The sequence below is a fragment of the Protomyctophum bolini genome (assembly GCF_963924005.1).
Source record: "Protomyctophum bolini genome assembly, chromosome: 18".
NCBI lineage: Eukaryota > Metazoa > Chordata > Actinopteri > Myctophiformes > Myctophidae > Protomyctophum > Protomyctophum bolini.
Window position 1 is genome coordinate 37424348 of NC_137879.1, and position 23602 is coordinate 37447949.

A 23602-nucleotide genomic window follows, 5' to 3' on the forward strand; every position below is an offset into this window, starting at 1 on the left:
TGTAGCGCCGTATGTTACGGCGGGGTCTGCTGCTTCTCAGAAGGTTCCTTGCTTCTTGTTTGTCAGTTCCAAAATGTACAAAGGAGTAGGATCATTTAGTTTAAAATGAAATAATCATTTCGGTTGGTATAGCGCTTATAATTTAGTTTTTAAGATAAAAGTGGTGTGCCCTGTGCACCTGCCTCACACCCGCGCGGCCATCTTCTCTCACCTCATGCCCTTCCTCCCCATTCTTCCCCATATTTTTAGTTTTCTAACTCGTATATTCATATTTTGATATAAGTAATTGAAAAAGCTTCCTCAAGTTTTGACAAAACACCCTGACTGCACAGTGCACTGCACTACCCTGGCTAACAAGACAAATAAAGTTAAGAAAAAACACCTTCAATATTTAGTTTATAAAAAAGTTAATCTTTCACTCAATAGGGACTGCTCCCGTCACTAGGTGATGATGTTGTGTAGTCCAGCCCTCAATAGGGACTGCTCCCGTCACTAGGTGATGATGTTATGTAGTCCAGCCCTCAATAGGGACTGCTCCCGTCACTAGGTGATGATGTTGTGTAGTCCAGCCCTCAATAGGGACTGCTCCCGTCACTAGGTGATGATGTTGTGTAGTCCAGCCCTCAATAGGGACTGCTCCCGTCACTAGGTGATGATGTTGTGTAGTCCAGCCCTCAATAGGGACTGCTCCCGTCACTAGGTGATGATGTTGTGTTGTCCAGCCCTCAATAGGGACTGCTCCCGTCACTAGGTGATGATGTTGTGTAGTCCAGCCCTCAATAGGGACTGCTCCCGTCACTAGGTGATGATGTTGTGTAGTCCAGCCCTCAATAGGGAATGCTCCCGTCACTAGGTGATGATGTTGTGTAGTCCAGCCCTATGGAATGATGGTGGTGGGAGCAAACATCACATAACAACCAGGAACCATAGCAGAAGGAAGGCTTGAAGAGCATTCAGACTATAGTGAGCTTAAGTAGCCCGCCCAATTGGTCAGCTGACTGTCACATCAGCGAATGACATGTGGGTCTTACACACACTGAATACACCCACATAGTAATGCAGCATATGAACCCTTGAGTATAGTGTGAGCATATATAGCAGGAATAGTAGAGGCCAAAATAGAGCCCTGGAGTGTCTGTCTGTCCAAGCACGAAAATAGCGTTTGTTCACCACCAAGTGTCACTGTTGAACAGCCTAACACACAGACACACACAGGCCAGGGAGGAGGGCTAGCACAGCACAGCACAGCACAGTACAGCACAGCACAGCACCACTCAATGACTCTATAATCAGACGGGTCTGATTAAAGAAGTCTGACATGGAGAGCTAAATTGTAGGCTACTGAACATTATATTCTGGTATTTTCAGCTCTAATGTCTCCTTGTCCCCCCCCCCCCGTCCCTCAGAGCCATGAAGAGACCCCGCTGTGGCATTCCTGACAAGACCAACGTGGGGTTGAGCAGCTACGAAGCGGTTGGAGCCAAGTGGGAGAAGACTGACCTCACTTACAGGTACAAACATCTGCCTTTTATGATGAGTGCACTGTGTATATCCATCTTTGGGGTTTCTACATTAATCTGATGTCAGCTCAGCTCTACGTAAAAGCCTTTCGCAACAGGAATGTAATACTCCACTTGGACAGCTTTGCTTAGTTTGTCTCTCTTTGCCTCTTCCTCTTCCTCTAGTATTGAGAACTTTGCACCTAGAATCCCATATCTGGACACATTAAAGGCCATCCGTAGAGCCTTCAAAGTCTGGAAGGATGTCAGTGCGTTCACCTTTGTGTATATTCCCTACAACGACATCCATAACGGCCACCGCGGTGAGGAAGACGTCGACATCATGATCTCCTTCCACGCGGGCCCTCACAAAGGCCATGACTTTATATCATCGGACCTGGCACATGCCAACACCCCCAGGCCTGGGGGGACAGTTTTCGTGCACTTCAACTCAGACAGGCAATGGAGCGTCGCCAACCAGGATGTGAAAGGTAAGAGATGGCGTCACTTGGACACAAAGTGAGTTTTGCACTATAGAGACAACCGGAATTAGTTGAAGGGGCTTTTGTTCACTTGTTACAATTAACAAGACACTTCAACTGAAATGAAGTGAGATTTAACATCAATGAGTGCTTAGTTGTTATTTGTTACTTGCGCAAGCAGAGCGCGCAAGTAATAGTTTCGCCCGGCTCGTATGCACCGTCCCCTTTTGATGCGTATGCACCGTCCCAGCAAATTCTGCCTGATTTGCTGGGACCAGATTACATGGTGTGTATATGTATAACTAGCTCTCAGTGATGACTGGGACGTTTGCCGGGACGGTGCATACGCATCAAAAGTGGCGGGTTGGCTGGGACGTGCGTACGGCGCAAAGTAACCACAGTATACCGCTAATCAACTTACAAATTACATATACATATATATACATAGTATATGTATAACTAGATGTCGTAAGAAATATGTGGATTGTAATGCCAGAGTGTAATTGGTTTTCGATGGTGACGTAATGACGATATGTTTTAGTGTTGGGAGGATTAAAGGTAATGCTCCTGTGTACACATGTATGTAATCTGGCACCACTGCCGTATCAGGCACAATTTGCTGTGACGGTGCATACGCATCAAAAGTGACAGTTTATAACGGTCGAAAGTACTTGTGCGCTCTGCTTGCACACTAGTTGGCCAACAAGCAAGTATATGCACTCGATAGAGTGCAGTTCTAGTTTTAAAGATGTTTTTAGTTGAGCTGTAATGCTACAGAACAGTGCGCAACTTGATTGCATTCCTTTTGTATGGATGCAAGCAAAAAAAAACACATCATTACTTTGCAAACTAAGAATGAAAATCAGATCAACAATAAGATGACTACTCTGCAGTATTCTCCCTGGTTTATATTACCGATTACATGCCGCCACCAGATGGCTCCACTGAGAGCGGTTGCATGAAAATGCTCCTCTTTACAGCCTCTTTTTAAGCTCTAAATGTGGCCTTTCATCTGGACTAGCGCTGGCCTCCACGCTATGGCTGCTTCCACATGTATCGCATCGTGATCGAGACGAGGACCGCAGCGCAAAGCTGTGTTCAGTGCGAGACATGAGGCAGACAGCGTGGAAGCTGACACCAGTCCAGTCCAGTCCATGGAACCTCTCCCTGAAGCTGTGTTCAGTGCGAGACATGAGGCAGACAGCGTGGAAGCTGACCCCAGTCCAGTCCAGTCCATGGAACCTCTCCCTGAAGCTGTGTTCAGTGCGAGACATGAGGCAGACAGCGTGGAAGCTGACCCCAGTCCAGTCCAGTCCATGGAACCTCTCCCTGAAGCTGTGTTCAGTGCGAGACATGAGGCAGACAGCGTGGAAGCTGACCCCAGTCCAGTCCAGTCCATGGAACCTCTCCCTGAAGCTGTGTTCAGTGCGAGACATGAGGCAGACAGCGTGGAAGCTGACCCCAGTCCAGTCCAGTCCATGGAACCTCTCCCTGAAGCTGTGTTCAGTGCGAGACATGAGGCAGACAGCGTGGAAGCTGACCCCAGTCCAGTCCAGTCCATGGAACCTCTCCCTGAAGCTGTGTTCAGTGCGAGACATGAGGCAGACAGCGTGGAAGCTGACCCCAGTCCAGTCCAGTCCATGGAACCTCTCCCTGAAGCTGTGTTCAGTGCGAGACATGAGGCAGACAGCGTGGAAGCTGACCCCAGTCCAGTCCAGTCCATGGAACCTCTCCCTGAAGCTGTGTTCAGTGCGAGACATGAGGCAGACAGCGTGGAAGCTGACCCCAGTCCAGTCCATGGAACCTCTCCCTGAAGCTGTGTTCAGTGCGAGACATGAGGCAGACAGCGTGGAAGCTGACCCCAGTCCAGTCCAGTCCATGGAACCTCTCCCTGAAGCTGTGTTCAGTGCGAGACATGAGGCAGACAGCGTGGAAGCTGACCCCAGTCCAGTCCAGTCCATGGAACCTCTCCCTGAAGCTGTGTTCAGTGCGAGACATGAGGCAGACAGCGTGGAGGCTGACCCCAGTCCAGTCCAGTCCATGGAACCTCTCCCTGAAGCTGTGTTCAGTGCGAGACATGAGGCAGACAGCGTGGAGGCTGACCCCAGTCCAGTCCATGGAACCTCTCCCTGAAGCTGCTACATTAGAGAGCCGGAGTGAGCTCCTTTAGTGGGGCTAATAGTCCCGACTCCAACTGTATGATGAAACATGAAACGTGACTGTGAACAAGCCATGTGAACCATGGCTAGTATAGTTACCAGCTAGCGCCCCTCAAAAACAACTAGAGGCAAAAACAGAAGCTAGTACAGTACAGTACAGTACAGTACAGTACAGTACAGTACAGTACAGTGGAATACAGTCCAGTCCAGTCGAGTCCACTATTCCCGCTAGAAATTCTAGTTCTCATTAGTCAAATAAAAGTAACTTATTGCAAAGAAACAAGTGTTTTTTTTTACTAATCAAAACATTAGCCTAAATTAATGATCATACAGCACTCTGTGCTGGAAATAGGAGTTTCTTTTTAAAATATCCATTGAATCGTATTGAAAATCGTATGGAATCGTGACCTTAACATCGAAAGTTGAATTTAATCGTGGATTAGGCGAATGGTGACAGCCCTAGTATTTTACTGTCTAGCTGTTTACATTAGCATCCACGTTGGCCTCCGGTGGCTCCCATGGTGTGACGTCATCCAATATCCAAAATCTCCTCGTACGCGCTGCGCACACACTGCGCACGCACTGGGCACGCTGTTACAACTCATATGTCTATAGGGGTAAGATGAGTAGGCAACATAAGAAGGAGGAACAGGAAACCATGATCAAATGCGAGGTTTTATTATAATAGTATATATAATAAACCGTAATCAAAAGATATTTATATTAATGGCTAATGGAAAATACAATAAAGAAACAACGCCTTTCCGAAGGGCGTTCGGAAACAAATGGGTTAAACAATATAAGGTCGTTTTCACAGTTAGTTACACAGAGTAGAAACAAATGGGTTAAAGTAACAATATAAGGTAGTTTCCACAGTTAGTCACACAGAATAGAAACAAATGGGTTAAACAATATAAGGTCGTTTTCACAGTTAGTCACACAGAGTAGAAACAAATGGGTTAAACAATATAAGGTCGTTTTCACAGTTAGTTACACAGAGTAGAAACAAATGGGTTAAAGTAACAATATACACCCGTTGTGTGTGTGACTGCACAGTGAGGACGCTTCGCTTCGCCGCTCTCGCCTATGCTTGCATTCCTAAAGATATCCATGTTTTATTTTATTTTTTTATCTCTACAAGTGGATCCTTGATACTCGTAAACGGATGGGACTGTTTTTGTTCTTTAGATAGAAGCTTTTGCCTACTCCAAAATACACTTTTTGTTACCTCCAGTGAATGGGTACGTGGCACTAGCTAGCTACATATAGCTAACTGGCTCTGGATACTTGGCAAATAACCAGCCATGGCCCCAGCAATCTCTTCAGAGGACTTTCAGAAGCTGCTTCAAAAGATTGCATTCCTGGAAACGGAATTACACCTTTTAAGAGTGAATTTGGGAGTAAAACATGGGAAAGAGAATCACACGGAGAATAAGACATTCGGCTGGAGTACCCTTGGCGCAAGGCCAAAGGACTCGAAAGGACGTAAAACTGTGAGTAATTCTCCGCCTGTTATCAACCCTATCTCCACGGTGATTACGAACAGAGATAACATGAAAGGACGGTTAAGTGGAAGGACTCGGAGCCCTGATAAGACCAGCTGGCCTACGCTCCCAGCCCGACCCAAAACCACCCCTCCGCAAAAGAAAAATGTGAAAAGTAAATCAAAATCCACGCCTCCCCAAAGGGAAATTATGTTGTCAAATAGATTTAGCCCTCTGCTGCCTGTTGATAGTGGGCCATCAGATAACCGTGTCAACGCCACTCCGAGCACGGTAAGATCTAAGAGCCACTCAGAAAGACGAGCAAATGGAGAGGAAATGACTGAATTTCTGATTGTCGGCGATCAGGCTGTAAAGTATCTTAAAAGCAACAAAAAGATAAAGGTTTTATGCTTTCCCAAAGACACAGTCTCTACTATAGGGGAAATAATTGAACAGATTGTTCTGGCTCACCCCGTGGTAAAAACGCTGATACTGCACATCGGTGCACGTGATGCGGAAAAAGGAGAATCTGAAATCCTAAAACAGGATTTCAGAGAATTATTGCGTGACCTGAGCACTGTGTCTAGCATTCTTGATGTTGACATTACGATTAGTGGCCCACTGCCCCCGATGACAGGCAGTGAGCGTTTCAGCAGATTGTTTGCACTCAACAAATGGCTCTCAACGGAATGCACAGTAGAAACACACGTGCAAAAATCATTCAATTTTATTGACAATTTCAATTTTTTTTGGGACAGAAGACATCTCTTTGTAGACGCAACACACCTAAACAAGCTGGGTCTTAAATTATTTTCCACCAACATGCTTCATAACATGAAGCATCCCTGTCAACTCTCCAAACTGGCCAGTAACGTGTTACCTGAAAACATGAATTGGGAGAGAAAACTCACAGGGCGTGAAGTCACAGCGCCCCCTGGGGGAGAAAAACTCACAGAGCGTGAAGTCACAGCGCCCCCTGGTGGAGGAAAACGCACTGAGCCTAGAGCGCCCCCTGGTGGAGGAAAACGCACAGAGCGTAGAGCGCCCCCTGGAGGAGGAAAACGCACAGAGCGTAGAGCGCCCCCTGGAGGAGGAAAACGCACAGAGCGTGGAGTCACAACACCCCCTGGAGGTGAAAAACTCACAGAGCGTGAAATCACAGCGCCCCCTGGAAGAGTAAAACTCACAGGGCGTGAAGTCACAGCGCCCCCTGGAGGAGTAAAACTCACAGAGCGTGAAGTCACAGCGTCCCCTGGTGGAGAAGAAACATCAGAGCCTAGAGCGCCCCCTGGTGGAGGAAAACGCACAGAGCGTAGAGCGCCCCCTGGAGGAGGAAAACGCACAGAGCGTGGAGTCACAACACCCCCTGGAGGTGAAAAACTCACAGAGCGTGAAATCACAGCGCCCCCTGGAAGAGTAAAACTCACAGGGCGTGAAGTCACAGCGCCCCCTGGAGGAGTAAAACTCACAGAGCGTGAAGTCACAGCGTCCCCTGGTGGAGAAGAAACATCAGAGCTTGAAGTCACAGCGCCCCTTGGAGGAGAAAAACCCACAGAGCGTGAAGTCACAGCGCCCCCTGGAGGAGTAAAACTCGCAGAGCGTGAAGTCACAGCGCCCCCTGGTGGAGAAGAAACATCAGAGCTTGAAGTCACAGCTTCCCCTGGTGGAGAAGAAACATCAGAGCTTGAAGTCACAGCGTCCCCTGGTGGAGAAGAAACATCAGAGCTTGAAGTCACAGTGTATCCTGGTGGAGAAGAAACATCAGAGCTTGAAACATCAGAGCTTGAAGTCAAAACGTCCCCTGGTGGAGAAGACACATCAGAGCTTGAAGCGTCCCCTGGTGGAGAAGAAACATCAGAGCTTGAAGTCACAGCGTCCCCTGGTGGAGAAGAAATCACAGAGCATGAAGTCACAGCGTACCCTGGTGGAGAAGATACTGAGGAATTTCTAACTCCCTCACCAATACATCTCCTCTCGTTCACCCCGGGCATGGTGGACCTGATAAACATTGGAACAAAGTCGACCCCCCTTAACAGACGAGTTTACCGACTGACGGCGCCCCATATGTCAAGCCCAGCTCCAGATTGCCTAGAAAATACATTTGATAACTGATATGAACAGGGTCCATTATGCGCAGCAACAAACATGTATGGACCCCATGCTTCTAGAAAGCCTGGTGTTTCAATCATTGCACAGGTTGAGGTTCACAACATTTCTACTGTTATTTCAAATAGAGTGTCCAACACAAGGAGTGGTCTGGAGAGAGAATGCTGTTTGGTCACTGTACCTCACAGGCATCACAGCCCCCAAAAATGTGACAACAAGCTTAACCTTGCCTTGTTTAACATCAGGTCACTAACAAATAAGTCCTCCTCTGTAAATGATATAATCTGTAAAGAGAAGCTAGATATAATCTTTCTAACAGAGACATGGCTTGGCTCGGATGGAGCTGTTCTCCTAGCGCCAGCCTGTCCCGCAAACTACAGTTTCATTCACTCTTTTCGTAAGGCTAAGAAAGGAGGTGGACTGGCAATAATTTTTTCAGACACGTTAAAATTCAAGGCTCTGACCCTTGGCAGCTTTACATCCTTTGAATACCAGGCCACTACACTACTTGGTCAACCCTCTATGCCAATGATTAGCATTTATCGCCCGCCAAAATGCAGTAAAGCAATATTTCTAACAGAAATATCAGAACTTTTATCTATCTGCTCCACTAACTATGACAGAACTCTTATCTCAGGTGATCTTAATCTTCACCTGGATGATGCTACAGATGCTGTGGCTATGGGCTTCTTAGAGTTATTGCACTCCTTTGAGTTTATCCAACATGTTGTTGGGCCTACACATAAACATGGGCACACTCTGGACCTGGTGATTTCTAGAGGGCTGAACATCACTGTGGAAAGGACTATTGAAAGGCCTGAGCTATCAGACCACTATTTGCTGTGTTTTAATATGACTGTCTCTGATCTAGAGAAAAACATCACGGAATATACCATAAAAAAGCGTTTTTTTAGCTCTTCTGCAGCCGACGAGTTCTCTCGTCATCTGGGGCCCCCCCTGCCCGATACCCCCCCAGTAAATGATATGGTTCAAAATTTTAATCTTAAACTAGAGTCAGCTCTTGATATAGTGGCTCCTTTGAAAACAAAAAAGAAACATAACACCAGAATAACACCCTGGATAAATGAGCATACACGCTCACTGAAGCAAGAATGTCGTAGAGCTGAGCGAGCGTGGAGAAAAAACAAACTCACCATCCACCTAGAGATTCTTAAAAAGTCAACAGTCGCCTATAACAAAGCCTTGCGTCTAGCAAGGCAGGCATATTTCTCTGGCATTATTAATGAGAACAAGAAAAATGAGAACAAGAAAAATGCGTCCGAAATGAGTCCTATTCTCTACCATTGAACGACTTTTAAACCCCCCCCAGTCCTACAAGCAGTCATTCCCGGCCTCTAAAGCTAAGTGTAATGAGTTTGCATGCTTTTTTGATAACAAAATCTTTAACATTAGAGCTGATATTATGAATGGTGCTGCTGCTAGCGCAAACCCTCAAACAGCAGCTAATGGTCCCAGAGTAGATCTCTCCAGGGGGAGCCTATTAACGTTCTGCGCAATTGATGAAGATGAACTCCGCAAAACCATATCACAGATGACATCATCCTCCTGTTCATTGGATAAAATTCCCACCACCTTTCTCAAAGAGGTCTTGGACAGTGTGATTGGAGATATCCTAAAAATTGTAAACAGCTCTCTACAATCAGGTGTCTTCCCAGACTCACTGAAGACTGCTGTAGTTAGGCCCCTACTCAAGAAACACAATCTTGATCCCTCTGTTTTGGGTAACTATCGACCCATTTCAAATCTACCCTTTCTGGGCAAGGTTTTAGAAAAATGCATCTTTCATCAATTGGATGTGTTTCTACAGAACAATAATGTGCACAACAAATTCCAATCTGGCTTTAGGAAAGGTCACAGCACAGAAACAGCACTTGTAAAAGTAATTAATGATCTTAGGGTGTCTGCTGACAAGAAACATGTATCTGTTCTCCTACTCCTAGATCTAACGGCTGCATTTGACACGATTGATCATTCAATTTTAATACAGCGTCTGGAACACTGGATAGGCCTGTCTGGTACGGCCCTGTCCTGGTTTTCCTCCTACCTATCAAACAGAAGTTACTTTGTCAATCTAGCCGAGTTTGACTCAGACAAACACGACATCAGCTCTGGTATTCCACAGGGCTCGATTCTTGGCCCTCTGCTTTTCTCCTTGTACATACTGCCATTGGGCGAACTCATTACCAACCACGGAGTCAATTTTCATTTCTATGCTGATGATACCCAACTTTATCTTTCTGTGGCTCCAGATGATCCCTGTGCTTTAGACCCGCTGTTGACCTGTCTGTCTAGCATCAAATGTTGGATGAGTGAGAACTTTCTCAAGCTAAACGAGGATAAGACAGAAGTTCTCATAATCGGTTCTAGTGAGCAGAAAGAATCAATAATAAGCAGACTTGGTAACCTGACTGTAGAAAGTAACAGTAAAGTAAAGAACCTGGGGGTTATTATTGATTCTGAATTGAATTTCAATTCACACATTAATCATGTTACCAAGATTGCCTTTTTTCACCTGAGAAATATTGCACGAATCAGAGCCTATTTGTCCTTGGACGATGCAAAAACGCTAATCCACGCCTTTGTTTTTTCTCGGCTTGACTACTGCAATGCACTCTTTTCAGGACTGCCTAAGAAAACAACTGACAGACTACAACTTGTCCAAAATGCAGCAGCCAGAGTTTTAACTAGAACTAAGATGAGAGAACATATTACTCCAGTTTTGGCATCACTGCACTGGCTTCCGGTTGTTTTTAGGATTGATTTTAAAATTCTTTTACTTGTCTATAAAGCTCTCAATGGTCTCGCACCTTCCTACCTACATGACTGCCTGCCTAAATATGTCCCAAACCGCCCCCTAAGGTCTTCCACTGCCGGCCTGCTCGCTTTGCCAAAAAAAATGGCAACTAAAAAACACGGGGAAGCAGCTTTTTGCTTCTACGGGCCGTCGGTATGGAACAAGCTCCCACTGTACCTTCGTCAGGCAGCCTCTGTAGACATTTTTAAAGCTCAGCTCAAGACCCACTTCTACAACATTGCTTTTAATTGATCTTTTATTTTTTATTTTTTGTTATTCATGTCCTCACTGCATTACTGCTTGTTTTTAATGTTGTTGCCATGCTTTTCTTTTATCCTCCATTTCTCTGTAAAGCACTTTGAGCTGCATTTCATGTCATGAAAGGTGCTATACAAATAAAGTTTTATTATTATTATTATTATTAATATAAGGTAGTTTCCACAGTTAGTCACACAGAGTAGAAACAAATGGGTTAAACAATATAAGGTCGTTTTCACAGTTAGTCACACAGAATAGAAACAAATGGGTTAAACAATATAAGGTCGTTTTCACAGTTAGTCACACAGAGTAGAAACAAATGGGTTAAACAATATAATGTGGAGTGGGAAACTGCGAGACAGGAAACCCAGTTGTCGTAGAGGAGTTTACTGATCTTCCACATACAAATACAATACTGTGAGAATAACAACAACAACCCGTAACCCGGAACCGGAAGCACTGAGTCCTCCATCTTTCTCCCGTGCTCTTAAAGGCACCATACCCCTCGGGTGAATGTCTCTCGCAGTCTCTAGATGTGGGTCACCACACAGGCCCCCCCAGAATTCACCCTCATAAAAGGTGCACAGAACAGCCACACCCCAAAAACAATCACATTCCCAAAGAGAACAGTCAACGCGGTGGGGGACGGATTAACCGCCCAAAACGGCTGCGCTTCGCCGGAGGGGGATAAAGTTCAGGAGGAGGCGGCGGAGGCGGGGCCGGTTTTGGGCGCACAATCGGGGGACGGCCCCGACGCGGCGGTATGGCCAACCGAACCGGCGCATCAGCCTCCAAGTGGGCAGGCTTTAGACGGTCTATAGAAACCCGCTCAGGCCTGCCTCCCATGTCCACCACAAAGTTCTTCGCACCATGCTCCAGAACCCGGTAGGGCCCGTCATAGGGGGGCTGCAGCGGAGTCCGATGCCCATCGTGCCGGATGAATACATATTTGGCCGCTGGTAGGTCCCTAGGGACGTAGGACTGGGGGAGGCAGTGGTGAGATGTCGGGATTGGAATCAGGGCGTCGGCCACGCCCTTGGACACAGCCCGCTGAGCGGCCGCCGACCAGGGGGCTGTGGCATCCGGGAGAAACTCCCCCGGGACACGCAGCGGCTGGCCGTAAACTAGCTCGGCGGATGAAGCCTGGAGGTCCTCCTTGGGGGCGGAGCGCAGACCCAGCATGACCCAGGGGAGACGATCAGCCCAGCTGCCATCTGTCAGGCTGGCCCGAAGAGAGGCCTTCATGTCCCGATGGAACCGCTCGCACAGACCGTTGCCCTTCGGGTTATAAGCTGTCGTGCGGTGAATCTTCACCCCTAGATGTCCCGCCACCGCCGTCCACAGCTCCGAGGTGAACTGGGGACCCCGGTCACTGGTGATGTCCCCCGGCGTTCCGAAGCGGGCCACCCAGCACCCGATGAAAGCCCTGGCCACCTCCGCTGCTGTAGTGGAGGACAGAGGAACTGCCTCCGGCCACCTGGTGGTCCTGTCCACCATGGTGAGGAGGTGAGTATATCCCCGGGAGGCGGGCAGAGGGCCCACAAGGTCCACATTCACGTGATCGAACCGCCTCTCTGGCACTTTAAACGGTGCCAAGGGGGCCCTGGTATGCCGATGGACCTTGGCACGCTGGCACGCCACACACGAGCCCGCCCAGGCCTTAACGTCTGTCCGGAGTCCAGGCCAAACAAACTTGGCCCCCACCAGCTTGGTAGAGGCCTTCACACCTGGGTGGGAAAGTCCGTGGATGGTGTCGAACACCCGGCGCCGCCAGGCAGCAGGCACCATGGGGCGTGGTTGACCGGTGGAAACATCGCAGAGGAGAGTGGCGTCAGCTGCGTCGAACACCACGTCCTCCAGCCGCAGCGCGGTAGGAGCCGACCGGTAGTCCTGGAGCTCTTTGTCTGCGGCCTGATCCGCCGCCATGGCGGCATAGTCAAAACCCAAGTGGACGGCACTTGGCGGCATAGTCAAAACCCAAGTGGACGCCACTGCCCGAGAGAGGCAGTCGGCGACCAAGTTATCCTTGCCTGCTACGTGCTGGATATCCGTGGTGAACTCGGAGATCGCCGAGAGATGGCGCTGCTGACGTCCAGACCACGGCTCCGAAGTTTTCGCCATGGAGAAGGTCAGCGGCTTGTGGTCCACGAAGGCGGTAAACTGGCGCCCTTCCAACAGGAATCTGAAGTGCCGGGTGGCGAGGAACAGACCCAGCAGTTCCCTGTCGAAGGTGCTGTATTTGCGCTCTGCGTCACGGAGCTGCCTGCTGAAGAACGCCAGCGGCTGCCAGGCCCCGCCTACCCACTGTTCGCACACTGCCCCAACCGCGTAGTCCGATGCGTCCGTCGTAAGCGCGACCGGGGCAGAAGGAGACGGGTGCGCGAGCAGAGCTGCGTTGGCCAGTGCAGTCTTGGCAGCCTCGAACGCTGCGCTCCTCTCCGGGGACCAGTCCAATTCGTCCTTGGGCGCTTTGCCCCTCAGGGCCTCATATAAGGGACGCATAATGCGGGCAGCATGGGGTAGGAAACGGTTGTAGAAATTCACCATGCCTAAAAACTCTTGCAGCGCCTGCACCGTGCGGGGACGCGGAAAACGGGCGACGGCCTCCACCCTGGCGGGCAGAGGGGCAGCTCCTCGCGGAGTGACGTAGTGTCCCAGGAAGGTGATTGACTCCTGCCCGAACTGGCACTTGGCCGGGTTGACGATGAGGCCGTGCTCGCTGAGCCGTTCGAACAGCTGGCGGAGGTGGGTCATGTGCTCGTCGATGGAAGTGCTGGCTATGAGGATGTCATCGAGAAAAACAAACAAAAACGGCATGTCTCGTAGTACAGAGTCCATAAGACGTTGAAACGTCTGCGCCGCCCCCCTAAGGCCAAAGGGCATTCGCAAAAATTCAAAAAGGCCAAAGGGGGTGATGACCGCCGTCTTGGGTACATCCTGTGGGTGCACTGGCACCTGATGATATCCGCGCACCAGGTCCACCTTGGAGAAAACGACGGCCCCTGCCAGGTGAGCAGAGAAGTCCTGAATGTGCGGGACGGGGTACCGGTCAGGGGTCGTGGCGTCATTCAGGCGCCGGAAATCGCCGCAGGGGCGCCAACCCCCGCCCGCCTTCGTAACCATGTGCAGGGGAGAAGCCCACGGGCTGTCCGAGCGGCGCACTATGCCGAGGCGCTCCATGGTCGAGAACTCCTCTCTGGCGATGGCCAGCTTGGCTGAGTCAAGGCGCCGCGCCCGGGCGTAGACTGGGGGGCCCACGGTGGTCATATGGTGTTCCACGCCATGCTTAGCCACCGCGGACGAGAACGTGGGCGTGGTGAGGACGGGAAAACCGGCGAGCAGTCGTTGATATGGATCCCCAGTGGCGAGCGTGTTAGACAGGCAGAGCGCTCCGCCCCCCCCAAGCGTGCAGGGGTACGAAGCGAATGAAACGGCATCAATCAGGCGACAGTTCTTAACGTCCACCAGTAGGCTGTAAGCACAGAGGAAATCCGCTCCCAGGAGTGGCGTGGACACAGCCGCCATAACGAAGTCCCAGCCAAAACGCCGCCCGCCAAAACACACCTCCACATACCTGGTGCCGTACGTGCGTATGGGTGTGCCATTAGCAGCGTCCATCTGTGGGCCGTGTTCACCGGCCACGGTGTCCACGGCTTGTGCTGGCAGGATGCTGCGTTGCGCGCCGGAGTCCACGAGCAGCCGCCGGCCAGATGAAGAGTCGGAGATGAACAGCAGCTTGCAGTCACGGCCAGTGCTCATAGCTGCTAATGAGCGCCGGCCCTGAAGTTTCCCTGTGCCCTGAAACTGCATGGTTTGCGACACTGCTTGGCCTTAGCTCCAAACCTGGCATGATAGTAACAGAGCCCGTCGTCGTTTTGGCGGCGGGCTGTCACCGCTGCTGCGGTGTCTGCATAGTCCTCCAGCGGTGGGGGCAGGGTCGAGTTGCTCTGGTGGGGCAACAGGGCATGGACAAACTGCTGTCGGTTGGCGAGGAAAACCCTGTCCGCCTCTGCCGCCAGCCCACGATAATCCTTGGTGGAGGAGAGGGGGGAACTGGCTAGTGCTGTGCGCACAGGCACTGGAAGCTGCCGCAGGAAAACGTGTGTAAACAGAAACGATGGATCAGCTGATCCCAGCACAGCCAGCATTCTCTCCATTAATTCCGATGGTTTACCGTCTCCGAGGCCGTTGAGAGACAGCAGACGGTCCGCCTTCTCTAGCTCCGACAGTTCGTATAGTTTCAGCAGGAATGTCTTTAATGCTCCGTACTTGTCGTCCGCCGGTGGATCCTCCAATAGCATCATCGCGCGCGCGGTGGTCGATGCATCCAACGCCGACACAACATGAAAATATTTCGTGGCATCCTGGGTAATTCCTCTCAGATGGAATTGAGCCTCGATGTGCTGAAACCACGGCCGTGGGTTTTGTTGCCAAAAGTCGGGCAGTTTGACTGTAGCCGCATACACGTTCGCATGAACGTTAGCTGCGCCGTTAGCGTTAGCACCGTGCAGTGCGGCGGCGGCGTTGTTGTTGTCCATAATTGTTCGAAATCACTCACGTCAAGGTCACCAATGTGGAGTGGGAAACTGCGAGACAGGAAACCCAGTTGTCGTAGAGGAGTTTACTGATCTTCCACATACAAATACAATACTGTGAGAATAACAACAACAACCCGTAACCCGGAACCGGAAGCACTGAGTCCTCCATCTTTCTCCCGTGCTCTTAAAGGCACCATACCCCTCGGGTGAATGTCTCTCGCAGTCTCTAGATGTGGGTCACCACAATAAGGTCGTTTTCACAGTTAGTCACACAGAGTAGAAACAAATGGGTTAAACAATATAAGGTCGTTTTCACAGTTAGTCACACAGAGTAGAAACAAATGGGTTAAACAATATAAGGTCGTTTTCACAGTTAGTCACACAGAATAGAAACAAATGGGTTAAACAATATAAGGTAGTTTTCACAGTTAGTCACACAGAGTAGAAACAAATGGGTTAAACAATATAAGGTAGTTTTCACAGTTAGTCACACAGAGTAGCGGGTCGGAGGAAGACCATAGTGATGTTCCCCCGGACGAGCTGTCAGGCACAGACTGACTATGTAGGTAACGGTGCACCCATTGGCCACTGGGTGACACGTGACCGGCAACCAATAAGGGAGGAGGCGTTGATCAGACGCCTGACTAGAGCCGGCCCCTCGATGATGTCACTGACAAGGTAAACACAGACAATCCAACCTGGAGTGGAGAAGAACACATATGTAATAGAAGGCACTCTCTATTCCAATATATGGTTCATAACAAGTCTACTTAGATGTATAGTTATATACAGTATATATAAGGGATATCACAGATAGGTCTATATACATATATAATATACCACAACAATACCACCAGTTACCTCATATAAATATTATGAGGATTGATGCCAACAGCGGGAAACAGAACCAGGGTTTGAGCCCAAAAATGGCACCCATTTATTAATCAGAGGGTTGTTTACAGGCAAATCAATATATCAATCAATCAGCTGGTCAGGGACAAAACGCTAAGTAAAATGTTCAACATTAATTAACTCAAATGTTCTTCATCTCTGGGGTTTTCTCACAAACGGGGGTGCGGGCAGGGTCTTTCCCCGGGTCCGCAGGTACAGTCTAAGGTTCTATTTACACGAGGATGGTGTTCATAAAAAACGGCAAAATAAAGTATCGTTTGCTGCTGTCATTTAGACGAGAACCGTGTTCACAGGAGGTGAAAACGCAACGAAGTGAAACCACCTCCCAGAGTGGAAATCTTTTAGAACGCCGTTTCCTATGGTCTCCATATAAACAGGCAAAACGGTGGATCCGCAAAACTTGTGACATCATGGCTTACGTCAGCTCTGGTCGGCTCGCCCCGTGTCCTACGTTTTTACATGGTGTCATAGGCATGCGTCAGTTGCTAGGGGAAACGAACAACAACAACCATGTCGGATAGTCCGGTTTGCTGGAGGTGTGATGAGGACGCGACGTTTGTTTACTTTCTGTGTAGAAGAAGAACGGAAGTAGTTCTACGCATGCGTGACTTATGTCTATGGTTTATATAAGCGCTGCGTCACACGGACCCCACAAGGACACGCGCCACCTAGCGACCTGGCATATATATGCATGCACTTTGTAGCGTGTTCATTCAAGTGTGCGTTCTCATGTAAATGGTCCAAAAACTTATTTTCTTACTTTAGAATCCCTTTCCCCAGTGAGGGGGGTTTCTCATCTGAAGGTTTCCATCAGGTCATTTGGGACGTATACCTGCCTCCGACTACGTGGCCCAGCCCTCGGCACTTCGCTCCGCCTCGCTCGCTCTCGCTCTCTCTCTCTCTCTTTTTCTCTCTCCGGGGCGGCGCCGTTGTGGTGCACGGTCCCAACGTGAGACGCCACAATATATACATAATATTAACCAATGAATATATATTTAAACTACATCATACTACTCATAACACAAAACTAATCATAACAAATAATAAACACCCACAACACACTGCGCACGATCTACGACATTTCTTGGGCTCAGATTGAGACTCCAGGCAGCCCCATATGGAACCTTTCACTCCGCGATTGTACACAAACATACTATATAACTAGAACTGCACTCTGTCAAGTGCCTATACTATATATATAAACATACTATATAACTAGAACTGCACTCTGTCAAGTGCCTATACTATATATAAACGTACTATATAACTAGAACTGCACTCTGTCAAGTGCCTATACTATATAAACATACTATATAACTAGAACTGCACTCTGTCAAGTGCCTATACTATATATAAACATACTATATAACTAGAACTGCACTCTGTCAAGTGCCTATACTATATATAAACGTACTATATAACTAGAACTGCACTCTGTCAAGTGCCTATACTATATATAAACATACTATATAACTAGAACTGCACTCTGTCAAGTGCCTATACTATATATAAACGTACTATATAACTAGAACTGCACTCTGTCAAGTGCCTATACTATATATAAACATACTATATAACTAGAACTGCACTCTGTCAAGTGCCTATACTATATATAAACGTACTATATAACTAGAACTGCACTCTGTCAAGTGCCTATACTATATATAAACATACTATATAACTAGAACTGCACTCTGTCAAGTGCCTATACTATATATAAACGTACTATATAACTAGAACTGCACTCTGTCAAGTGCCTATACTATATATAAACATACTATATAACTAGAACTGCACTCTGTCAAGTGCCTATACTTGCTTGTTGCACACAAGCGTGCAAGTACTGTAGACCGCTACAAACTTTCAAATCTCAGCCTCTCTGTGAAAGAACGTTTGCAATATTGAATTATTAGGTTTAGCTATTTGCTACGTACCTTGCTTTTGGGGGAGAAAAAGTAGTATTTTGAAGTATGGTAATGATTACTTATGTACATACATGTATACATAGTGGTGTCAGATTACATACATGTATACGTAGGGGCATTAGCTTTAGTCCACCCGACACTGAAACATGTCATCGTTACGTCACCATCGATAACCAATTATACCCTGGCATTGGTACATAATCTTCATCACGTCATATGCTCATATGTCTACATGTGTATGTATATGTCTATATGTATGTATAATTCATTTCTGAGTTGATTAGTGGTATAATGTGGTTACTCGGGTGGTTTGATGCGTATGTCCCTGGCACTGAAACATATCATCATTATGTCACCATCGTAAACCAATTATACCCTGGCATTGGTACATAATCTTCATCACGTCATGGGACATCCACGGAAAACATACCTGCACGGTCTGCTTCCATATGTCAGCATATGACGTCATATCACATGCTGCTAAGGGACATATGACGTCATATCACATGCTGCTAAGGGACATATGACGTCATATCACATGCTGCTAAGGGACATATGACGTCATATCACATGCTGGGGTGAATAAACGGACGGCCGTGCGCATGCAATGAAATATCGTGAGTCAGCTGGTGATTTCGATTCGATTTCGATACGAATCGAGAACCGTGACAGCCTTATAATAAAATAACTAATTCATTCTATATTGATAGACATTAATGAAACCAGAGATTTCTCGGGTTGTCACACAAGGTTGCAAGCAAGAAAGCAGAGACACTGCGAGTCTGGCATATATTGTGATATTGTGGAAATTTGCACTAATTTATCTTCTGTTCTGCAGTCCGTCCGTCCGTCCGTCCCCCCCCCCTCCCTGCACCACTTCCCTAAACATGTAGGAGGAGGAGGAGCCCCCAGACGCAAAAACAAATGGATAACAAATTTTATTTAACTGAAGGAGTTCTTCTTCCATCCATCCAGGTTCCTACAATGTGTTTCTGGTAGCGGTCCATGAGCTGGGCCACACCCTGGGTTTGGCTCACTCCAAAGACACATCGTCCATCATGCACAAAGACTACAAATGGAGGGAGACTGATGACTTCCTGCTGCCAGCAGACGACCGCCAGGGGATTCAAGACATCTACGGATGTGAGTGGAAATGGTTAAACAACAACTTGATATATAATAATACTTCACTGCAGTTGAATCCAGACCAACTTGGATTGTAGCTTTGCAGCAGCAGGTGAATCCAGACCAACTTGGATTGTAGCTTTGCAGCAGCAGGTGAATCCAGACCAACTTGGATTGTAGCTTTGCAGCTGCAGGTGAATCCAGACCAACTTGGATTGTAGCTTTGCAGCAGCAGGTGAATCCAGACCAACTTGGATTGTAGCTTTGCAGCAGCAGGTGAATCCAGACCAACTTGGATTGTAGCTTTGCAGCAGCAGGTGAATCCAGACCAACTTGGATTGTAGCTTTGCAGCTGCAGTTGAATCCAGACCAACTTGGATTGTAGCTTTGCAGCTGCAGTTGAATCCAGATCAACTTGCAGTGATTTGAATAGGTTTATAGTTTATAGTTTTGGGCCGCGATACACCAACAACCTCTGCGTCCATGGGATGCACTACTGTACTCCACATACACAGTAATAATAATCACTACTGTACTCCACATACACAGTAATAATAATCACTACTGTACTCCACATACACAGTAATAATAATCACTACTGTACTCCACATACACAGTAATAATAATCACTACTGTACTCCACATACACAGTAATAATAATCACTACTGTACTCCACATACACAGTAATAATAATCACTACTGTACTCCACATACACAGTAATAATAATCACTACTGTACTCCACATACACAGTAATAATAATCACTACTGTACTCCACATACACAGTAATAATAATCACTACTGTACTCCACATACACAGTAATAATAATCACTACTGTACTCCACATACACAGTAATAATAATCACTACTGTACTCCACATACACAGTAATAATAATCACTACTGTACTCCACATACACAGTAATAATAATCACTACTGTACTCCACATACACAGTAATAATAATCCAAGTGAAAAAAAAAATCACAGGGGGGAAAAATGTGGTAAAACAATAATCTACGGACGCGATCATTTTGCATGCCCGCATCCGACCTCATCCTATGTTATAAAAAAAAACACACACACACACACACACACACACACACACACACACGGAGAGAGAGAGAGAGCGTCAGTCAAGTGGCTCTGTGGCTGCGATGCGCTCAGCAAAAACAGCTGATCTCCGAGCTCATCAACGTCATCAAATGGTTGCAAAATGCCCCAAACAGGTCCCAAAACATGGTATTTGTGAGCACCGCCACTGTCCATATTTGTTTGTCTTATGACAAAAAATGCTCCCCAATGTCTGAATCTGTGAGCTTGCAGGCTGGCTACGACGAGCACTAGCAGTGTAGCTTGCTCGTTAGCTCCTCACATTTGTTCCACTTGTGTAATCTCAGCAGCGCATTGAAGTGGGCATAGGGGAAAAGCAGAACCTCCGTGAACGTCAATATTGGCATATATATGGCAATATGTGATACTAACTAGAGCCTATAGACCCTATAGACGAATCCAGGAGCGGGTCTCATGGTCGCAGCTTACGTATTTCCTGTAGGCAGACTCGACGTAGCTGCGGGGTTTAAACCCTCAGCAGGCGCACCTCTTCTACTACAGTGAATGGCAGAGTGACTGATGTTAGTCTGCCTCAAACGTTACTCTTTTACCTGCTTTTTACTAATGCTAACATTACAAAGATGCCCAGAACATCGGGATGAACCTGTGTAGTTTATGGCTGCTCCAACAGTAGTGGCAACATTATTATTTTTTAAAACAGAATGTCAAAATATCCACCGCGGTGGCTGAGACCAGAGCCATTGAGTAATGGTTGAGACAAAGCAGTGAAAGGTGAAAGATACATAACGTCAGTCTATACCCAATACCCAATCTTTCTGTTTTATGAACACAAGGCTGCTGTATTTTATACCTCATACTATAGCATTTAAAGTATGAGGTATAAAGTACAGCAGCCTTGTGTTAATAAACCCCAGGCTGTGGTGTCGCTAAGTAGAGATGTTTTCTAAGTCACTCTTATATCAGTCACAGCTGTGTTTAGTATCACCTTCTGGTCTCTGTTTGCAGATAATTCAGTCACAAACAACCTGACCCTGGATGATGTTTCATTCCTGCCTCTCATACTCCAAGAACGGATGATTAACGCACCTGTAGCTGCTTACACATTTATTCAAGTTTCATGTAGAACGTAGCATGTTACGATCTGTCAGCTCCACTGCACTGGTGGTGACTCACACTGAAATCGGTCCGTGTAGAAACAAGGTAACAAAACCTAACAATCCTAATGTTACAGATGTCCAGAAGCCCAGCTGCGACGCCCTGACCCTGGCCCAGCTGTTGAATGAGATTTCTGAACTGAAAAAGGACAAGATCAACATGAAGACAGAGATTTCTGAACTACAAAAGGACAAGAGCAACATGAATACAGAGATTTCTGAACTACAAAAGGACAAGAGCAACATGAATACAGAGATTTCTGAACTACAAAAGGACAAGAGCAACATGAATACAGAGATTTCTGAACTACAAAAGGACAAGAGCAACATGAATACAGAGATTTCTGAACTACAAAAGGACAAGAGCAACATGAATACAGAGATTTCTGAACTACAAAAGGACAAGAGCAACATGATGCAGGAGAACAGCCGACTGATGCAGGAGCTGAGGGAGAGGACGCCGACACCACCACCAGGTGAGAGATATTGAATATTGTGTATTATTACTATTTCTATTTTATCTTTTATCAGGGATTTAGAGGTAGAAAGATCTACAAGCTCATCATGCTGGCTTGTAGATCTGATATATTCAAATAACATAATTTTAAAATAGAGCTTAATTGTTTAATACAAGTTTTGTATTAAGAGACAGAAGTAGCAAATATACCTTATTGTACTTTGAGTAAACATGTGTTGTAGAAAACACCATTGATGTAATAAAGTCATAATTGTACCCTCCACTACATCTCTGAATACTAATATTATTACAACTATGTGTTAGAATTGATTATCAGTACAGTGAAAATCCATCAGTAAATCTCCTGTTTGATGTTTTTAGTCAAGTCGTGTCCCCGTGGATGGAAGACGTTTGGAGACGGATGTTACTACAAAACTACTGGCAGGAAATCATGGCAGGAAGGTAGAGATTACTGTCTGAGTCAAGGAGCTGATCTGGTGGTCATCAACAGTCTAGCAGAACTGGTTAGTGTGTGTGTGTGTGTGTGTGTGTGTGTGTGTGTGTGTGTGTGTGTGTGTGTGTGTGTGTGTGTGTGTGTGTGTGTGTGTGTGTGTGTGTGTACTTCCACCACATCTCAGAGGCAACATTTTTACTTTTACTCCACTACAATTATTTCTGTTACTTTGTATGTTTTGATTATTATTACAAACATACAATTTAGGCATTTATCAGACACTCTTACGCCAGAGTGATTTACAGTAAGCAAGAACAACACATGGTATTACATCAAAGACATAAAAATAGTCATCATGAATCATATGTAAACTACAAACCTAACGTCTGTCTAACAGTAGAATATATAATGAAACTATGAATCATATGTTAACTACAAACCTAACGTCTGTCTAACAGTACAATATATAATGAAACTATAAACCTAACGTCTGTCTAACAGTAGAATATATAATGAAACTACAAACCTAACGTCTGTCTAACAGTAGAATATATAATGAAACTAGAACTGCACTCTGCCGAGTGCATACTTGCTTGTTGCACACTAGTAGGCCATAAATGGCCTACTAGTGCGCAAGCAGAGCGCGCAAGTACTTTCGACCGCTGGAAAGTATCACATCTCAGTATCTCTGTGAAGGAACGTTTGAAATGTATAATAATTACGTGTAACTATTTGCTACCTAACTACTTTTTTACAGAAAAATGAATCATTGATATGTGATGAAAAAAAAAGGTATATAAACTGAATTAAAATATATTATACAGTATAATTATTTTATTATTATTATTATTATTATTTTGCCTTGTGGGTTCCATGTAAGGGCTTGTCTTGTGATGCTGGTATTGGGCTTATTTTATAAAAAACCCGGTTTATTCACAATGTTTCTGAACTGCCCACAGCCCTCCTATGAGACACAGACCCATCGATGATGTCACTGGTGGGTGGGTTTCTGAACTGCCCACAGCCCTCCTATGAGACACAGACCCATCGATGATGGGACTAATGCATGTCAAACTGGGGGTCCGTAGACTAACGCATGTCAAACTGGGAGTCTGTAGACTAATACATGTCAAACTGGGGGTCCGTAGACTAATGCATGT

General features: G+C 46.7%; 1 protein-coding gene across 1 annotated transcript in view; it reads left to right on the forward strand.

The window, feature by feature from the left end:
• LOC308333674 (matrix metalloproteinase-14-like) overlaps nucleotides 1–22021 on the forward strand; it is a gene marked incomplete at its 3' end in the record, with an annotated part of 38290 nt that extends 16269 nt beyond the window's left edge. The window contains exons 3-6 of the mRNA XM_080790129.1: nucleotides 1407–1511; nucleotides 1686–1990; nucleotides 19154–19321; nucleotides 21609–22021. Of these exons, the coding sequence (XP_080646255.1) occupies nucleotides 1407–1511; nucleotides 1686–1990; nucleotides 19154–19321; nucleotides 21609–22021 (991 nt within the window). The remainder of the gene's footprint in view (nucleotides 1–1406; nucleotides 1512–1685; nucleotides 1991–19153; nucleotides 19322–21608) is intronic.
• Nucleotides 22022–23602: the final 1581 nt, after the last annotated feature.